General features: G+C 40.4%; 1 protein-coding gene across 6 annotated transcripts in view; it reads right to left on the bottom strand.

Annotated features, from left to right (window-relative positions):
• Positions 1-20,311, bottom strand: part of GRM1 (glutamate metabotropic receptor 1) — a 181,670-nt gene that overhangs the window by 16,943 nt on the left and 144,416 nt on the right. For all 6 annotated transcript variants that reach the window (XM_004935585.5, XM_015284285.4, XM_015284286.4 and 3 more), the window contains 2 exons: positions 19,307-19,433; positions 13,714-14,644 (listed from right to left, as the gene is read on the bottom strand). In XM_004935585.5, coding sequence (XP_004935642.1) covers positions 13,714-14,644; positions 19,307-19,433 — 1,058 coding nt within the window. The remainder of the gene's footprint in view (positions 1-13,713; positions 14,645-19,306; positions 19,434-20,311) is intronic.

Genomic DNA, 20,311 nt, shown 5'->3' with positions numbered 1-20,311 from the left:
GTAAATTGCTCCCTGTAACATTTTCTACCTGAATAGCTATGAAAAATTCACCTTCTGCCCTGGAATTACTCTCTCTGTCCATCCAGACTCACCGAACGGACTCAAATTGAATGAATCTGTCTGGCATTGAAGATGATATAAATGCAGGACTCTGTATTACCTACTGTCTAAAGCCACAGTCAGAGATCTTCCATGCTAGATGTTGCCTGAGCTGAAAGAAAGGCTCTCATATTTTCCATAGTCAAAAACATAGGAAAGCACAGCCTCAGGTTTTATGCAATCTAATATGAAACAAGTGAGCATCAATTACATGAGGAAGATAACAAGGGAAGGGGACTTAAGAGAAGTGATAAGAGCATCATGCTGATACTTACACTGGCGTGATAACCTTGAAACATTTCTTAGTTTTTAATAATTTATGTACAACCCCTAGCCTCAGTGCAGGAAGGCAAAAGCCCTGTGCCACCTGTCTTGTGGCAGATTAGTGCAGCTCCTGCTCCAGCATTCAGACTGCCTGCCCTCCTCATCCCCAGGAGCAGCTCAGCTACAGCACAAACCTTCCAGCCTTCTGCCTCCTTCCTTGACCCCCTAGCGGCCTACAGGGTGACTGAGGAAGTATAAGTACTCTGTATGTAGAACTGGATCAGTAAATGCTCAGCAGAACATACATCCCAAATTCTCATCTCTCTAAATCTAGCCTCTTTCTCAGCATGTTCAACTTCTGATGTTTCTGTCCTTGAAAGTTCAGTTTTTGTACGGTTGTCATGGCTGGATCAAAAGATATCATTTAAAAAAAGATGCAAGCCCATGTCCTTCTCCTGAAAAAAGAGGACTTGAATTTCAATACCTTTTGTAGGAGGCAGGATCTGACAGAAGAGTTCTGCAACGTATGCCATTAAAGCAATAGATGAAGTCAGGAAGATAGGCAGGTTTTCAGTACAAATTAATTTTTAAAACACAAGGTTAGAAATAATTGCTCTGAGCTTTAACTTAATTATCCTAATCAATTGGTCAGTGGCAGTTTTTTGAAAGAAATCATTAATCGCTGTGGAGCAGAGAGAGCTGTAAGTAGAAGGGAGCTTATAGGGTCATTTGCCCTTGCCAAGCGTAGTGAGACATGCAGGTAATTATTACCCACAGAGGACTGAAGAGCAGGAGGGATCCTGCAGTGTGCTTTTTCTGAAGTGTGGGCATCTGCTGAAGAGGACAGAAGGGTCACTGGGCAGTCCCAGCAGGACGCTCAGAGCAACTCAATAGAGCTGCACAGTGGAGACACAGTGAAGGCTGCCCCTGGTATCACTGCAGGCCAGCACAAGCCAGCTGTGTGCCTGGGAGGACATCCAGCTCCACCTGCCCCTCTGTGCTAGCACAGTCCTGGCTGCAATTGCTCAATGAACTGGCAGAGAATGATGGGGACAACTAATATGGGTCAAAACTGAGCCTAAAAACACAGGGGGAAAGATCAGTTCCCTGCTACAGTTCACAGCAGCCAGGCACTCCTTCCTGTGTAGGTGAAGGGGTGATGTGGCATAAAGAAGGCTTTGGGTGTCATTTCTGGCTTAGAATAGCTTAAAGCATTTGTGGATTTACAGGCTATGATAGCCCAAAGAAGCCAAAGGTAAATCCCTTGGCTGTCCAGGATAGCAGCAGGAGGCATTTTTGAGGTAAGATATAAACCTAAAAGCTACGCTGTGTGTATAATTGAGGTCTTGGAGAACATGAGAAAGTAAAGGAGGACTGCTGATTGCCTGGGGACTGCTGATATCCCTGGGGCCACACTTCACATCCACTTGAACCCCCTGCTGCACACCTGTGGGCCCAGCCTGTGCCCATACAAGCCTGAGAACCTTGCAGATCTGCTGGCTTGTCCCTGCACTCCCACAGCTTCAACCTGCTTCTGGGACACAGAGCTGGGGACAGCTCCCACATGCTTGACATGCTCATTAGGCTTGTCCTGCATGCCCCTCATAAGTCCTGTCTGTTCAAGGTAGATTAATTTAGGAGGTGGGGATTGTGCAGACACTGGGATTTGTGCTCTTTTTTTTGTTGGTGGTATTGTCTAATGTGGGGATATTTTGCTGTTTAACTTCTGGTTAGTTGGCTGGCTTGGGGGATTTGAGACGTAGACACTAATGGGGAGTAAGTTTCAGTTTCTGAACAGTCCTCAATCTGGGGATATAAGGCTTGTAAATACCTGGACAAAACTATTTGAAATTATCCAGCTTGTGCCATGGAAAGAAATGGCCAAAAGGGAACTTGAAAAGGATGTTATCTGTGGAAGTGGAGTGAAAGCCTAACCAGAGCTTGAAGCAAGAAAACAGCAAGAGCAGAAATTCCGGGCTATAACACGCTGCAGATAAGGAAAGATTTACAGTTTGCAAACACTCTGCTAGGCTGAAAGGAGGGGGATGTCCCAGCTGGAAGGCAGCTCACGGATGGGCATTTACACTGAGCCTGTGATTCTCTGGGGAAACCTGGGAATGATCAGTGTGAAACTGCAAACAGCAGCAAGCCATCGACTAGTAAAAAGCTGCCAGAATCAGATTGGGGGCACTTGTTTTGCTAGAGGTTAAGATCAGCTTTGACATCTCCAGCTGTGGTGCTGCAACGGACCTGAGCTAACCTAACAGCTTGCTGCTGAAAGGGACAACTCACACTCTGCTCCCCAAACCAGGGACAGCAGGGACAGCCTCCCTGGTGCTGACATCAGTGTTTATCTGACCTTGAGGAAACTGAGCTGAAGGACAAACCACCAGACAATGATTCGGTGTGGTTTTTTTTTTTTCTTCTTCTGTAAGGTTATTTTGCAAGCTGGAAGAAAAACACATCCTGCATATCACAAAGGAAGAGCTGCAGAGCAGAGAAGGGGAAACAGCTTAAGAAAAGATAGCAGAAGCAATAAGCTAGAGATGGTAAATTGTTTATAATGCAGTTATAAGGATCCTGGAGCTTTTAGTTTTCAAGTGGGCTTTAAAGTGGCAAATTGTGTGATTACTTCTAGCCTGCACAATTGTTTGCTGCTTATAGTGATAATGCTTTTAGCCTATGCTTGTCAGGTGTGGGAAGCTGAATGCCAGAGAACGTATCTGTTTTGGAGAATTAGCTGACTTATTTCTAAATTAAATGCCCTTTAACAACTCTAATGTGGAGACAGAACGTTCTATTGATACAATTTACTTTGCTTTCCTTTTCAGCCCACATTTAATGTTGCTTAGAGTCCTGTGGGAAGCTAAGAGGACATAAACCTCATTGTTGGCCATAATTATTAGTAGTGCTTTGACAGTAGATGTCTCTTCTGGAGAATTCCAGGCTTGGGACAGGAAACCCCCAGCAAATATCTGGTAATGCTAATTTTGCCCATTTGGAGTTCTGATGGTGCTGATCTAATAACAGGGAGAACATAAAAGAATGTGATCAGACCTCTGCTCTGAATGTGAACGGTACTTAGTGCACTTGTGGCAGATGGAAAACTGTATCAGGAGATGGGTGAAAAACACATACAACCTTACTGGCTAAAAAAAAAAAAAATAACAAAGTCAAGCAGGAAGCAAAGATTAGAGATTTTGAAATTCCTCATTATTCTGCTTCTAAACTCCCAAAACACCAGACAAAAAACAGAACAACTTTTTGTTCTCTTCAGGGAAAATAGCAGTGGTGCAGGAATTTAGCAAAGAATACATCCAGATTTTGGAACAGTGCACCAGGAGTCAGTCTCGGCTTTGCCACACACCATAACAAGTACCAATCTCTGCATTTTCATCTGTGGAGAATGAACATAACAAATGTAAACATTTTGGATGGCATTAAATGTTGGAGGAGGTCATACAGGTATTTGTAAACAAATGTGTCTGCATTTTTTGGAGTATTTAGTGAGTGGAAAATGAGCTTCTGCAGGTGGCTGGTTAATGTGCAGTCTTCTGTAATAGCTGAAATTCAGATGCTGATAATGATAAGGCAAAAATGCATGCAGGTTGTGGTCTCACAAAGGTTGATGCAACTGGTAGATATTCATACATACTGTTGGGCATATGAAAACTGAAACTGCTTTGCTTTTGTTTCCAAAGCTCAGTAAGACTCCCATTTGCTAAAACATCCTGAAGCTCCAAGAGTACAACAGCGGGAGGACTGACCTGGGCTGCTGCTGGTGAGAATTTTTTTTTCCAAAACCATCCCTAGGATAGGGAATAGCCTTGGAGAGCATCCTAAATTTATAGAAATCATAGAATCCTTAGAGTTGGAAGGGACCTTTATCTAGTCCAGCTCCCTTGCAATGAACAGAGACATGTGCGGCTAGATCTGGTTGCCCAGGGCCTGATCCAGCCTCGCCTTGAAGGTCTCCAGGGATGGGACGTTCACCACGCCTCTGGCAACCTGGTCCACTGCCTCACCACCCTTACTGTAAAAGAGATTACACAGACCACATAAGTCAGGATGGACTGGTTTTTGTGCCTAGGTGACAATAGGCATCCTGACAGATTTGCTCCCTAAAATATCAACTGACAAATCAATGTGTGGGCTTCTTCACACAGCACACAAAATGTATATGCTGGTGTTTTCCACCAAAGGCTTCGAAGATGTTTCTCTAATGAAACATAGTGCAATATAGAGACTAACATTATATAATCAGTACTAAAACCTACTCAGAAGACTTTCTTTCTAACTGTGTGGAAGACCATGCATGCCTGACCAGGGAATTCTACATACTAGTGACATACAAGAACGCTGTCCTCTTTGGGACATGTACTTATGTGTCCCCAGGCACGAAAAAGGATTAAGTAAGCAAGCAGCAGTTCTGCATTTCACACTAGCAACTCTGCATTGAAGTCTTAGTATGAATCAAGATCTTTTAGACTACATCTTAACTTTAGAGAAAAAAAAATAACAACACTGCTTTAACTGCATATAAGCATTTATAGTGCCTGTATGTCTTTATATCTTTACCTCATCTAGAGAATATCAGAGAGAGAAAATACATCCTTTGGTACCTGAATTATTTTTCACCTCTAAATTAGCTGAGAGCTGTATGAAATCACAAGACTCAGAGATCCCCACAGAATAAACACTTACAGAATATCTTGTTTATTCTTGCAAGTATCTGTACATTAATTATTACGTGTTCATGAAATATCACATCTCTATTTGCTTCTGCTGACGGAAAGTGAATAACTGAAGCACATGGCTGACACATCACACCTGTGAAGGTATGAAGGAGGTAAAATGCAATCTTGACTTAAAAGTCTTAAAGTAGCCTCTCAGAGAATTTTCATGCTAGCTCTTCCCATTAAATAAATGCTAAGTTAAATAAATAAATGGCAATTGCACTTTTTAAAATGCTATTTCAGATCTTCCAACCGAATGCCTTTTTTTTGTCCCTAAGCATGCTGTTGTGGGAGCTGGAGTATAATGTAGGTAATGTAAGGAAATATCCAGGCTTTTAAGTACTTAACAGGATGCAGCCTTCAACACTTATTTATGTGACACTCCAAACAGGAAAAGATTCCTTCCTTATTGTTCTCATAGAGAGAATTCTGATCAAAACAATGTGAGATAATGGTGCTAAACAGATAAATAGCATTTGCTTATACCTACATGCTATGACAATTGTTTTTATCACTCACTATTGAGTTGGTGCATTTTATAGCATCCTAACTGGATTGTTCTGACAGCAATTCAGAATAAAAATGCAATAAATAATATACACAAATTCAAAAATACAAGGAAATGTAATAAGTGATCCAGTCAAGCAAGAAATTAAATTACAAGTGGTGTTCCTACTCTTGTGTTTTATGCCAAGAAAGATTCTAGCCTCCCTTAGGCTTTCCGCAGTAGTGTGCAGTTTGCTCCCCTTATGTCAGGAAGCAGAGAAAGTGGTACATAACCATAAAGTTCCCCTCTGACATGATTGGGTGTCTATGCATCGTTGTGTTTATGTATTGGGATTCATTATAAAAGCTGTGTGGTGCTGCAGCAGTGCCCCGAAGTAAAACATTTTTATGACTCTGCATCCTGAGAGCAGCAAGAGGAGAAGGAGCTGTATTTAGAAGTTCTCTATTACTCCTTTGGTAAGAACCATTCAGAGACCATTCCTTGGGTTTATTTCCTATCAAAATCCCCTGGAAGAGCAGAGTAGAGAATAGCCATGAAAAGACAGAAGCAAAAGCCTGGGAATAGAAGGTTCTGAGAAAGAGAGGAAATGATGTAAAATCTTACACAACAGCCCTTTCACCTAAAGGGAGCACCCAAATAAAACTGGTGGTGAAGAAGCAGAAGTATGGCTGGGTCCCAGAGTACAGGTATGCTACCCTGTACTCTAATTCAGTATTATTTGGGTTTTGTCTGGATGGGGGGGTTGGTGGTGGGAGAAAAGACTATGCTCACTTCCCTTACTAGGAGGCTACTGAAAAACCTCACCTCAACATTTGTATAATTTATTTATTTTCAGTGTGGCCTTGGCTACGTTCTGCTTGACCACTGGAGAAAAACCAAAGAAATAAGCCTAAAGTGCCAGATGCCTTGTGCTGCATTGCATATAAGTTTGTACTTCATGACAATTATCCCAATGGTATCAGATATTTGATCGTGCTCTCTTGTCTTAGGAGTGACATATAACTGGCTATGCATGTGCTGGGATGCTCTTTAGGGGGGCTCACTGGCAAGGAAAACTTACAGTGACTTGTTTAGCATTTTCCTTTATTCCTCATTAGAAGAAAAAGATAAATTTTGTCTCCATACTGGTTATATTGCACAAATACAAGCAGATATGCATCTTGGTATATAATTTGGTGAACACATGTGCCACATCTGGTTTTTAAATGAATATGTTTTTTAGTATTTATTAAATCACTAGAAATAAAAATTAAGTGTGGAAGTGACATCTGAGACTTATTTATCACCTACTCTATGCTTTTTCAGATACTTAGGACTGAGCTACATCATTTATATTACAGCAAATGTAAATTCAAGTTGTGTCATGCTATTAGCTATAATTGGATACCTCAAACTTAACGGACAATGCTGCAGTGAGGCTAGAAGATACAGCTGTTAGATTTCTTAAGTTGCAGACTCCTTTACTCAGAGTTTCTTTCCAATTCTTTCACATCAATTGTAAGAACCCCTTTGGAAATATGTAACTGTCTTCTGGGAGCTTTAAATATTCACTTAAATCAATATGCTGACAAGGACTGAACAGCTTGACTGAGTTTGTTAAATTTTCTTATTTGAAATTCACATCACACCTATGAGAGAACAGAGTAAGAGCTGCTGCCTGTCGCAGTGCTGTGTCCACAAAATCATTAATGTTTTAAGCCTGGTGAATAACCCAGCAAACTTACCAACTGCTGAGAGAGAGATACTTAGCATTAAAACCTTCAATCATCCTTGTGAGCATATAAGATGCTTTCCCCAAAAGGTACTAGAGCCTCAGAAAGGGGAAAAGGACTCAACTGCACACAGAATCTAGACAACCACTGGGAAGGGCTTCAGCAAGCACAGAGATGGAGGGTGAGCTGGACGTGGCCAGTTGCAGCCTGCCTTCCTTGTTGCATCTGTGGCACCAGGGAACCAAACCAAAGCTGCCACTTCTGTGTCTGCCCAGCAATGGGAGCAGCTGCCCTGTGATATACTCTGGGGGGGAACACAGGGACAGACCAAGAGCCCTATGGTCATGATGCCCTGACATGGGTCTGGGGGCCACACAGACACACATATACAGCTGTGGACCAGCACTGTGCCCTGCACCTTGCACCAGAAGTGAGGCCTAGACTTCATAAGTTTATTGCTGGGTTATTGAGTAGATCAAGCATACAATAAAAAAAATCTAAATAGGCGACCTAACCTGTCCTGCATTATTTTTCCCCACTATCCTTTTTTTTTCCCCCCTCATTTGTTCTTTGCGTTAATTGCAACTAGCAGGAGATCACAACCTCCCTGTTGCTTCAAAAGTCTCTTCCATAAAGCCTTAGCAGAACAGCTGTGCACACACTGCAAATTTAAAGCTCTTCTTGAAAGCACCTTGAATTTATTGTGTTCCAGGGTCTGTAATGGTCAAAATAAAGGGCATATCGTTACTGTGGATGCCATGGTACTTGTGAAGTTTGCCCACTGCATCAATTTAATATTCTAAACTGTAAACAAGTTAGTTAATTTCCTATTAGATTCAGTGATTGCCTCTATACTTATTTGGATGTGCCATAGGAAGATAAAACTACAATCTGTAGAAATCTGTACGACAAATATTTTAAGATAACTCTTACATGCTGCATGCTATGTATTGCAGTTTAGGACTGAAGAAAATACATTATATTGCACACTTCTCACCTTGGGCTTATGTCCTTGAGTCTAGAAATATATTCTCTTTCACAGGAGTAGATACAATGGATATTATTAATTCTCCTTGCACTTTCCAATAAGCCCTCTTGTTTTGGATTTTTCTATGCATTTTGACCAGAGTGAAATATTCTCTGCACAGCTGTGCCAAATTGAGATTGTTTTTCTTTGATTTCACAGAGGTCAGGACAAAACCCATTGTCTTCTCTGAATTAAAAGGTTTTTTTTTGTTTTCTGTTCCCACTTTTCTCCCTTACCCTTTTGCCTCCATAACCCCTTACTTAAGATAGCTTATTTACTGCCTGGAGTAGTAACTTGAGAATGAGAAAAAAGAATACTCCCAGCCATCTCCTCTTATGATGAGACACTTGATTTGGATCAACTGAGAGGATCTGCATTGATTTGACTGCAACTGAACATGCTGAACATTTACTCTTTGTTTCTGGGAGCTCCAACTCCTGCCATGCTGTACAGTACATTTGCTTCCTCCCACCACAACAAACACAGTGAAACAAGATGTCCTACCTTCCGATTGTAGTTATGCTAAGATTCCCCTTACTGTCTGTGTGTGGGAGGCTTTGAAATAGAAGGAGGTGAAGTCTGAAAGCCCTTCTGGACTCTGAGTTGCCAAGTGAAGTCAGTCCCAGAAAAACACAGCATACCATCACAGCTTGCTCAAGATGAAATAGCAACTTAGCAAGTCTTTTTAAAGACAAAGAGTAATTTATGAACCTGGAGATAATTTTATAACTCGCAGGACAAAGAAAAGCAGGTGGTTCCCTAAGCCCTGTTAAGGGAGTGTATGTATTACTAGAGGTAGCTGAGAAACTTGAATCCCAGCTAAATTTCACAGTCCACATGGAGAACGAATGAAGATCAGAGACAGAACGTTAGGGACAATGTACTTGGGGATGCTGGGTTGCCTGACCCCTTTTATTGGAGAAAAATACAGACCTTTTGAGAGACCTTCAGCTTAAGTCACTCTCTGGATACTGCTTAGAGAACAACCCAGAGACTAAAATTCTGTCCAGACCTGAACTCTTAATCAAAAAATTTGAACAACTTATACATGAAAACCAAAGCAATTGCTTAGCATCACCATCAATCCTACAGCTAATTACCCACAGAGAACTTATTCCATTTCCCCTTTAGCAGGAAGTGTGGGAAGGAGGTGAGTCCTGTTGCACATCTCAAGCTCTATCTGAAGTGCATGTGAGGACTATAGAAAAGCAATGCAAGAGATCCTGCTCCAGCCTCCTGTGCGCCAAACAGGGTCCACTTGAAGCAATGTCTAGAGAAGGCTGGAGAATCCTCAAGATTAGCATCTTCAGTATCACTGGTTATTTTGGCTACATGTAGACCAGAAAGAAACACCACTTCCTTGGTGATTTATGTTGTAGGAGAGTGCTGGAGGCAATTATGGTGAAGATGTAGGTAATGCACTTTCAATTGAGCTGCACTAGATAGCTAGGGCTGCATCCCTCCTTAGTCCTCCCTTCTACTGCCCTTGTTTGTTACAGACACTTTATAGGAGTGCTGCTCTTCGGTATGATTGACCTTCACAGACCAAAGTAGCATTCATGGTCAGTGATCAACAATCACAGCAAGATCCACATCAGAAAGTTACAGTGTCACAGCTGGAAAAGAGATGAAAAAGACTCTCCTAAAAAATGCTGCTATGTCATCATCCTGTAACAGACAGGATGGATCTTGTAATGTCACCAAGCAGCACACTCCAGCAATAAATGCTCCCACACAGCTCCAATAAAAGCAGCAGAGATCACTCAATCTCTTCTGATGGAGCTGTTCCATTTTTAATAAATATTTAAATATTCATTTGACAAGAGGAAGAGACTGACAGTATCTTAGTACTGAAGACATTCACAAGGGATCTCTCAGACCCAGATTCAAATTGTCTCACAGAATAATACAGAGCATATCTCTAGGGTTTGTTTCAGGACTTTTTTCTCTTTTCCAGGACACATTGCTGGTCAAGAATGGAGAGAAAGGGGGAGACTTGCCCTGGAACAGTGCATGGTGCATCTATAGGGCATTCACCTGGGTTCTGAAGGAGATGCTCTTAACTTAAGTGAATACCTTAACAGTCCTAGTGACTGTTGTGGTATAATTCCCCCACAGTTTCTAATTTCTTCATCCACATGTAGGGAAAAATAAAGTCTTTCTGGCACAAAGAGCATCCTTCCTGTCAAAATCCAATTCTCTGAAACATTTGGGGGCTGGTCTCTTCTCAGTGGTGACAGGTGACAGGACAAGGGGAAATGGCCTTAAGTTGTGCCAGGGTAAGTTTAGGTTGGATATCAGGAAAAAATTCTTTACAGAAAGGGTTGTTAAGCACTGGAATAGGCTCCCCAGGGAGGTGGTCGAGTCACCATCCCTGGATGTGTTTAAAAACTGTTTGGATGTGGTGCTCAGGGACATGATTTAGCGGAGGGTTGTTAGAGTTAGGGTAGTATGGTTAGGTTGTGGTTGGACTTGATGATCTTTACGGTCTTTTCCAACCTGAGCAATTCTACTATTCTATGATTTAAGGGGTCAGAATTTTCTGATGGAAAATGTACCCTACTGGAAAGTTCCCAACCACCTCTGTTTAAAGCAGTGCTGTCTGTAACTGCTCACAACTCAACTCAACCAAATAAGAGAGTTCATACCATCACGATTGCAGGCAGCATCTTCAGAGTGCCACAGATAAGGAAAGGTAACACGCTTTCTTATTTAAGTGAAGATCAATGTTACTGAACATCTTCATTGGAACTGTGTTGGTAGTTCAGCTGAGATAGCCATTTTTCAAAAGGATGTTCTGACCTCTGTATCAGCATTAGATGCAGTGGGAGGTTTTCTATTGACTAATAGATCCCATGTTAATAGACTTCCCTGGTTAATTCCTCTGTTCTACTTTAGGACAGAAAAAGGAAAAGCTGGTTGGTTTGCTGTGCTTCCAAAGTTACACTAGCTAAGCTAGTTGCACAACATTGCAGGCAAGTGCAAGATTTATATCAGTTTGACTTGCCCCTGTAAACATAAACTGGTTTCCAATTTTAAAGTTAACTCAATTTAACTCCACATGTGCACACTAGTTTAAGGTAAATGAATGCACTTTTCTGTTTAGGGGGAGGAATTGGAATTCATTGGATAAGCAGACAGGATCAGTGCAAACAGGAAAAGAGGGATGAAAATTAAAAAGTAGAAAAACTAGCTGGCATGCAAAAGAACGGATGACAAGAAAACAGAAAAAAAAAAAAAACAGCTGGAAAACAGATCTTCTGAGTGAAACACTGCCTGCCACTTACAGAGAGGGACATGTGGCCATAGGGGAGGCCAACTACAGAATAAAGAAGCCTAGCAACAAACAAATAATTTAAATTATTGAAAGAAAACTGGAAAATAAATCCCAAGTTTTGTCAGGTAATGAAAAACATGAAAAATTTTCCTGGAGACTGTTCCTGTTGGTAGTTTCAGTTGTTTCAAGTCTAATTTCAGGAAGGATGCAAACACATACTGAGTTAGCTAGATGCTTGCAAAGTTCTAGCAAATTGGTTTCCTCAGTATCTTTTTGCTTTGCAAAGGAGATGGATCCTGGACATCAGACAAACATAGAACTCATAGTAAATAGGTGTTGAGTTTTTAGTCCTTAAAAATCTGTGGGCTTCCTGGCTACAATATCACTCACACAGGCTCAACAGAGGTCAAGAAATCCTTGCTAAAATTATGCAACAAGGAATTTTCCTAAAAGCTCAGGTAAGCTCTGTTGTTTTATAAAAGCGGCAATGATGAAGGGAAACTGAGTTTTTAAAGAGGAAGAAATATTTTCTCAAATTGCGAACTGCATTCTAAGTATACTATCTTTGGATTTTTTAAGGCATAGTTTTCTTTCAGGAAGGTAGAAGAACAGTGAGAACAACAAAGAATTATTTACTATTCACTCATGACGTAAAATACTCCATAGTTCTTTTTGTCAGACATGCCTTGAAGATATCAACAGCATAAGCGAAAGACTATGCTGCAGACACACCACCCTAGTTTCTTACAGATGTGTTAAGACCACATCCAGCATTCACAGAATGAGAGGAAAGTCGATGAAGCTTCATCTGAGCGTGGAAATCAAGCTACTGAACTAGACGTTTTGGGCAGTCCACCACAACAGGGAGTCTGTTTCCTTGCAAGGGGTTCTCTCATAACTGCCTTCTACTCCCAACTCTCTCTGAATGGCTTGGGAGTTGAAACCCCATGGAACAGTGAGTTGTGTATTTAGGTTGCATATGTACCCATTCATTTCTTTGCCAATACCTCATCTGTTTTGTATAGTATTACCTTCAGCCTTGCCCTTCCATCTCCAGAACACACAATAATAGTTTAATGCAAACAAAATCAAAACCAGTGCATGCCACTCAGAGAAACCTACAGATCCCAAAGAGATGGAAACTAACTGAATTTAATTCAACCAGGAAACTCAGAAATGTGGACTTCACTGGTTCTGTATTATTTTGATATTTTTTTTAAATTGTGAGAAAAAAAACCTAAGTTCATATCTAGCCTTGTTGTGCTTCTTTAAAGACGAAAATGGGACAAAATAATAAAAAGCATCAACATTGAGACCGCTGCTCACAGGGAGATGTTGGAAGCAACAGTTGTCTCTCTCCCTCTGCTGCAGTTTGGCTGTTTTCAATTTTTAGCAAGACGAATAATAAGCTTAACAGATGTGAATGCAAACCCATATTTCACCCTTAGTGCAACTTTTCACACAAACACTGGGGTTGGGAACACGAACAAGTTTACATTGCTGATGATTAAGAGACTTGCTCATAATTCTGAATATTAAGTAGAGCATAGAAATAGTATGAAGGGTGCTTCTGGATGACTATCAAGTGACAAAACACTACCTTTCAAACTAATGTTCAACATTCAACTTTCACACACAAACCCCAGTGGCCTCAGACAACTACATGTGATTTGCAACCACTCAAACACAGACTTCTGGTACCCTTTCCTAAAGGGCAGTACATGCACCTCGGTTTGGAGAGTAATGCAGAGCAACTGTTCATAGGGGTTTGAGTTCCCTCTTATATGCAGGAAGAGATGGAAGATGATTAATTTGGAAATTAGTTACTCTCCCACTGCCTGACCTGTCCTAGAGGTAGAGGGAGTTGTATACCGGGATGCCCTTAGAGCAGTGCAGAAAATGAGAAGCAACATATCAACATCCGTCCAAAATTTATATTTAGTGGATCAATTTCTACCTTTTTTGCTACATGTGAGATGAAAAAGATGTTACATACCTTACTATTCAGCAAAATATGGTCAACCAAGATAGGATGGCAAAGAGAGGGACATATAATACAGAGAGATGTTTACCTGCAGTCAAGCACTTACTTTGGATTTCCAGCCCCTGGTTTCTTTCTCCGGAATATGTTGAGGAAAGTGTTGGACTTGCAAGGTGCCTTGCCATCCCCGACATGCATACGCACCACATCTGAGGTGGTGAAGGCACTGCGGACGTTCCTCTCGGGCTTGGCTATGATGATGTACATCTTAGGAGTGAACATGCACCCCAGGGCCACTGTCACACTCAGGCTCACTGCAAAACAAGTGGTGATGATCTTGTAGTTGCTCCCAAAATAGATAGGCACAAACGCCAGCCAGATGATACAAGTGGTATACATGGTGAATGCAATGTACTTGGCCTCATTGAAATTGGCAGGCACATTGCGAGTCTTGAAGGCATAGTAAGTGCAGCTCATGATGAGGAGTCCATTGTAGCCCACAGGAGCCACGACACCCAAGTTGCTGGTGTTGCAGATAAGGTAAACTTCCTTAATGCTGGGGTAGGAGAGGATGGGCATGGGGGGCTCCAGGATGATCAGCGTGACCACCAGTGTCAACTGCACACTGATCAAAATGGAGGCAATGACCACTTGAGCCCACGCACTCATGAAACGTGGCTTGCGGGTACAAATCTTCTTTTTGCTGCCTGCCAGAATGCGTGCAATGCGGTTGGTTTTGGTCACAAGGGCAGAATAGCACATGGCAGAAGAGAGACCCACCAGAAGGCGCTGGAGGTAGCAGGATATCGTGGTGGGTTTAGCGATAAGGGTGAAAGGGCAGACATAACCCAGAAAGATGCCAGCAAGGATTATGTAGCAGAGCTCCCGACTGGAGGATTTGACAACAGGAGTGTCCCTGTAGAGCACAAAGATAAGGGTGACAAACATGGTGACCAGGATCCCCAGGCAGGAAAAGACCACAGCCACAATAGATTCTATATTGCTCCACTGAAGGTATTTTACAGGAATGGGTTCACAGCCTGCAGTGTACAGAAAAGAAACAGAGTGTTAGAAAGTTATCTACTTGAAGAGAGATCTTTTATTTCTGGCTCCCAGTATAATCCAAACATTAGCTTTTGCCTATATGTCATGGATTATTAAGACCACTTTACAAATGAGTGAACCACAACATAGGAAAGATTAGATGAAATATTTTCAAAAAATAGCCATCAGTTCTGAGTGAGTCAAACACTGGCTTATGATGCTACAAAGAGAAGTGAGATTTACAAAATTTCTTCTAATATTCATTGGAAGACATGCAGACAAGCCCAGTGTATCAAAGGCAGGGCTGGGAACAGATCACAGACAAACAGCACCATCACTTAATTTCAGCAGGGACATGATTATTGCAATTCAGAATGACAGTGTTTAACCTCCCCAAATTAATTTAATCTTTATCAAAATATGAATAAAGACACAGTACATTTTTCTGAGGGTGATTTTATAGGATAAAATATTTTTTTAACTCTGCCTCATTGCTGAATCTTAGTAAGGTCCTGATATTGTTAAGCAAAAACTCATACTCAGCCCTTCCCTCCTCAATATGGTGCATATCTGCAGAAATCATCCTGTATGAATTAAAAGATTCTGACACCCAGAATTCTTCTCAATCTAGGAACATCTTCCACGTGATGACAAAAAAAAAAAAAAAAAAAAAAATCACTGATACTCATAAGAAAATGTAAAATCGTTCCTTTTAAATACAGAGTAAGTAAGTTGAGGTATAGATCAGGGCTGAGCAAACAAAATTTTGTTGTGACATCACTGCCAGAAATTTAAAAAAAGGGTCGAGTTGAAATTATAAAAATGATGAAAAAAAAAGAGTAAAAGAGTCAGCCTGAGGCAAAGTCCTGACATGGAAAATTTCTGCACAGACTTTTAATGTCTTCCAGTGTCATTTGAAGGAAAGAATGCCTTATCATTCTGAACATTTTGTATCTAAAAGTACTGGTCTGACTTAAATACAGGTAATGCTATGCATCACCTGTAACATCAAGAATAATAAGAATGATGGTGCATGCACCTGGAAGTTGTATTTTATAAAGGAAAGGAATTTTGCTCAGGATTCAGGCAGGTGGGAAGAAACTGTTCTTCCAACCAGTATTTTTGGGGTGAAATGTAATCAGAGAAAAGCTTTTTAGTAGAAGTAGGAGCCTCTGGCCACTGGCTACAGCTGCCCAGAGTGGGAATTGGCTCTTAGTTTGATGAAAAAGTGAACTGTTCTTTGATTAATACATGCAAAGCTCTTTCCTTTAACAAGAAGCAAGTCTGTGGTTGCTGGAAGGCTTACATTTTAATGTGTGCTTAGCAACGTAAGCCATACTCATTCTGTCTTAAACAACATGTTCAGAGCCATAGCCCTGATTCAGCATGTGGGTAAGTATATTGATCGCTTTAAGCTTATCCAGTTCAAGGTTTTAGAAACCTGTTTTGTTATATCAGTGCAATTCCTGTGCACCAGCAAGCCCCAAGAGCCACATATGCTACAAACATTGCAAAAAAAGTGCTTTCACTGCTTATATCAGCAAATCATTGTTGGTTGTCAGCATCTGTGAAGGTGGATCATTTGCCAGCTAGGAGACAGTGGGCTCAGGAAGTGTGTTGAGTTAGGGGGAGGATACTCAGGAAACAGTATACTTGCAGATTATATACATTAAAAAATCACGAAAATTTTAAAAAGTAGATGATCAGTAGCAAAAGCTTCACTGTTAAAAGTTTCTAGTAAAAAGCTGTTTGGTAGTTTTCATCTATTGCTGTCCCTGCAGTTTAACCATGAATCATTTCCCTGAGTAGAAAACTAATCGATTTTCACTTTTTTTTTTTTTTATTATTTTTAAAATTATATTCATATTACAAAACCAATACAACTCCCCAAGATGTTTTCTGAGGTCATTAACGCATCCCAGGTAATTCATTTCATAATAGCTCTATAAAACTTCCTCTCCTATCTTGTTTCATTGCTTGTTTAAAGTGAAGAAAACTGGGTTCACCAGCTTGATATTCACTGTTCCTATACAGCTTATGATCTGTAAAGGATGGCCTTTCTTCCTGGCATAAGACCTTAAGGTACTATCATTAGTGACTATTTGTCAGGTTAGGTTAAACAGACAGTTTGTTTTTTATGGTGATAAGTCCTTTATGTCTGCTGACTCCACTTCACTGACCATTTTTTTAGGGGAAGTAAACAAGAAAAAATATTTTATATTTAAAAATAAAATCTAATGTCAGGAAAGGAATGCTGAGCTGCATAGATTGGTTTCAAATGGAAGAAAGAATGAACACCTTGAAAAGTACGTCTTGGGAAACAGGTTAGTATGCAATTCATGTTTTCTAAAAGGTCTAGCAATTTCAAAGTCTATCTGTAATGGAAAATTGTGAATAAAACTGCATACATGTTTAGCATTTATGATTTAAGGCAAAGGGAAAAACAATCTGGAATGCAAGATGTTAATGTCTGTGTCTAGAAGCTACACTGACTGAAAGGGTATGAATACACACACAAAAAAAATTATAAAAGCATATTGGATGGGAAAAAAAGCTAGAAAGAAAAAAGAATTTCAAATAAAAAGGTTCCAGTGGAGACTCCACCAAAACCCAAAAGCCAGAGTTTGTCTAGCTTAATTTCCCTTTGCTTACGGGCAGGATACTAGTAGTTTCTCTTCATAACTTTGTAATTTCTAACGCAATTCAACTAGATTATGTAGGGGTTAAAAAGAATCTTTCCCCTCAATTAGACAGAGTGAAGAAGCTGTAGAGAAGCAATCTGCCATTTTGAAGTTCTCTAGGAAATCAGTCGATGGCTATGCCATCATTTGACTGATGCTACTGCAATTTTAGGACAGTAGCAGCCCAGTCTCCTTGCTGAGAAGAAACACAAATCAGCAGGTCACTTACTGATTTCATTAAAAGTTAATAGATTGCAACATGCCCCTGAGATTTTTTCCAGCACTCATGTTTTCTTCAACTCCTTTCAACAGCGCCTGTCATTTTGACATGCCCTCTTTTGAGCTATTTTGGGCAGCTGGTAGCACTGAACCATATTCACTCAAGTGCACATTGATCTCTCACCGTGTTCTTGTTCTGCCTTATTGATTAAAAAGAAGCTCAAGTTTTCTTCCCTGAATAGTAGATACAAACAATTCTGCAAACCTCCAAGACTAACAGAGCATGGTTGTGTATGGAAATCTGCTTTAACACTAGCAGACATGAGTGTCCTACACAGTGGCATTGAATTTGTTCTTTTACAGAAATCAGGATATATAAATCTAATTGCTGTAGATTTTCTAGGGTTTAGAAAAACAAGATTTTTATCCACAACTGTGACCCTCATAGAAGGTATTTTTTAAGGACCCCTCTTCCTACAATTCATTTACATGAAACTTGAAAGAACAGAATGATCACTGAGATCTCTGTGTTCTGACAAGTCTTGCTGAAAGAAGTTCAGTTGCACATCACAGTAAGAGAGGGAGAGGGACCATCTGAGTCAGAGTTACGGGATATAGACACACACACATCTGGGACATCACCATAGCTTATTTTCCATTCAAACAAACTAATACCCAAACCAAGAAACACACAAACAAACAAAAACAAAAGAAGACAAAAAAGAAACCTAACAAGATGGGCAATGGCTCAATTTTTCTAGTTTTTTTGGTGATTTATAATACATTTTTAGCTGGAGAAGTGGCCAGCTTTCCCTTCCAGAAGAAATCCCCTGAAAGTTCATTTGGCTTCAGTGAATTTGCTTAACATCACTTCACCTATCTGCAGTGCTGCTGCAACATCTAGTTGCCACCCAGTTATATAAAAGGACAATGATGTGATAAGTTGCATGGCTGCTCTTCAGCTACAGTCAGATAGCTTCTTTGACTATGATGCCCTGACAGTGAAGATCTGCAGATGCAACATGGCACAAGGTATTTACAAAGCAGCTTCCAAGGTCAAGGTGGTATTTCTCAGTGCATTACATCTATTTCCTTGAGGTAATGGTTACTGCAAAGATCAGAGCAGGTGTGGGCAGTTCACCCTAATGGGTACAAAATACGAGAAAGATGCCATAGCATGTGACTCATTTAAAGCGTGTACACAGAGAAGACAAATTCTTGCTCTCCCTTTCCAAATTTTCCCTTTCTTTTGTCTGTCTTTCTTAGGATTATGTTGATGTTCCCTTTGGTGGTGGGTGCAGAGAGAATGATCTTTATACCAAAGGAAATTCTGATAGTTATTGAAAGCTCAGAAATTCCAAATAAAGTATTACTAATTGCATGATAGAATGAGCAGAAAGCGTATCAAGTCAATCTGACAATGATGCTCTGAGCTCTTGTGATTATCACTGCTAAAATTGCAGCAAATTCTTCTACATTCATTAGTATTTTTAGCAGCTTTATTAATACTTATGTTAACTGAAAGGGAGGAACAGACAGAGTACATCATTTCTTCTTGGTACAAATTTCACTGTCTTTACTGTCACTGCTGTTGTACTGAGCCAAAAGATATAACACATTTCAACTTAATGTGCCCTAGGATGTGTGTTTAAGTTTTTTCCTTTAACATCTTTGCATGTTAACACCTTAATCTTCAATGCACACCATTCTTATTGTTCCCTGTCAAAAGGGAATGCATTTTGAGGGACCCCTCCCTACCTGTCAGTTCAGCATTTGGCCACCAGCCAAGTTCACAGGCTTTACAGGTGAATTCATCCTGAACAAATTCGTTCTCTTTGCAAGCAGTGCAAATCCAGCAGCAGCTCACTTCTCCTTTCCTGATCACCTGAAATGCAAAACATACACAAAGGATAATATCTTAGGATAATTTCATTTTGTTTTGTTCTGGTATTTGGTACTGTGGTGTGTTTATTTTTTCCTGAGTTTAAAGTACAAAACCATCTTTCATTTTGGTACAGTGGCACAGTGTTACATTTCCAATCAAACTTGAAAGGAGGTTTAATCCGGGAGATGGCTCAGGTCAGGACAAGTAATTCAGCCAACACTTAATATCTACTTAATATCTGTAAAGAGCAGTAAACAAAGTCAAAGGTTAGAACAAAGAGTGATTCATGCATTTACATATATATTATTATTATATATATGCTTAGGTACAAGCACAGACACTCAAATCCTAATTTATAATATAGTCTCTTTGGGGCTCATCACATCAGTGTAGACAGAAATTAAAATATGAGCAAATCAAAAATTAAACTAAAGAAGGATGTATTTTGTTCTAGTGGAAAATAAAACCAGTATGTGGTGACCAAGAGCATGGTTCAGAACAGCTTTTTTCGATACAAATGTCCCTGAAAACTGCATCCTCCTCTCATGTGAATGCTGCTAAGTGCAGTGATTCAATGTTGAAAATTGTTTCCTCATCTTGTCTGCTAGTTTCGCTACATGGGGGATGCAAGAAAGATTCAGGATATCTTGAGCACTCTGTCTGTGCCAGAAAGGAGGAATCCAACCTTCACTCCAGGATCTTTGTATCCATCAATATGCAGAGTTAAGTGAAATGAAAGATTTTGCTTTTTTAAATAATGGTTCTGTGGGCTCTCTCCTCTCCTCTCCTCTCCTCTCCTCTCCTCTCCTCTCCTCTCCTCTCCTCTCCTCTCCTCTCCTCTCCTCTCCTCTCCTCTCCTCTCCTCTCCTCTCCTCTCC

The sequence above is a fragment of the Gallus gallus genome, chromosome 3, assembly GCF_016699485.2.
Source record: "Gallus gallus isolate bGalGal1 chromosome 3, bGalGal1.mat.broiler.GRCg7b, whole genome shotgun sequence".
Classification (NCBI taxonomy): domain Eukaryota; kingdom Metazoa; phylum Chordata; class Aves; order Galliformes; family Phasianidae; genus Gallus; species Gallus gallus.
The sequence above is the reverse complement of the archived record's forward strand: the minus strand, read 5'-3'. Positions and strand labels throughout refer to the sequence as shown.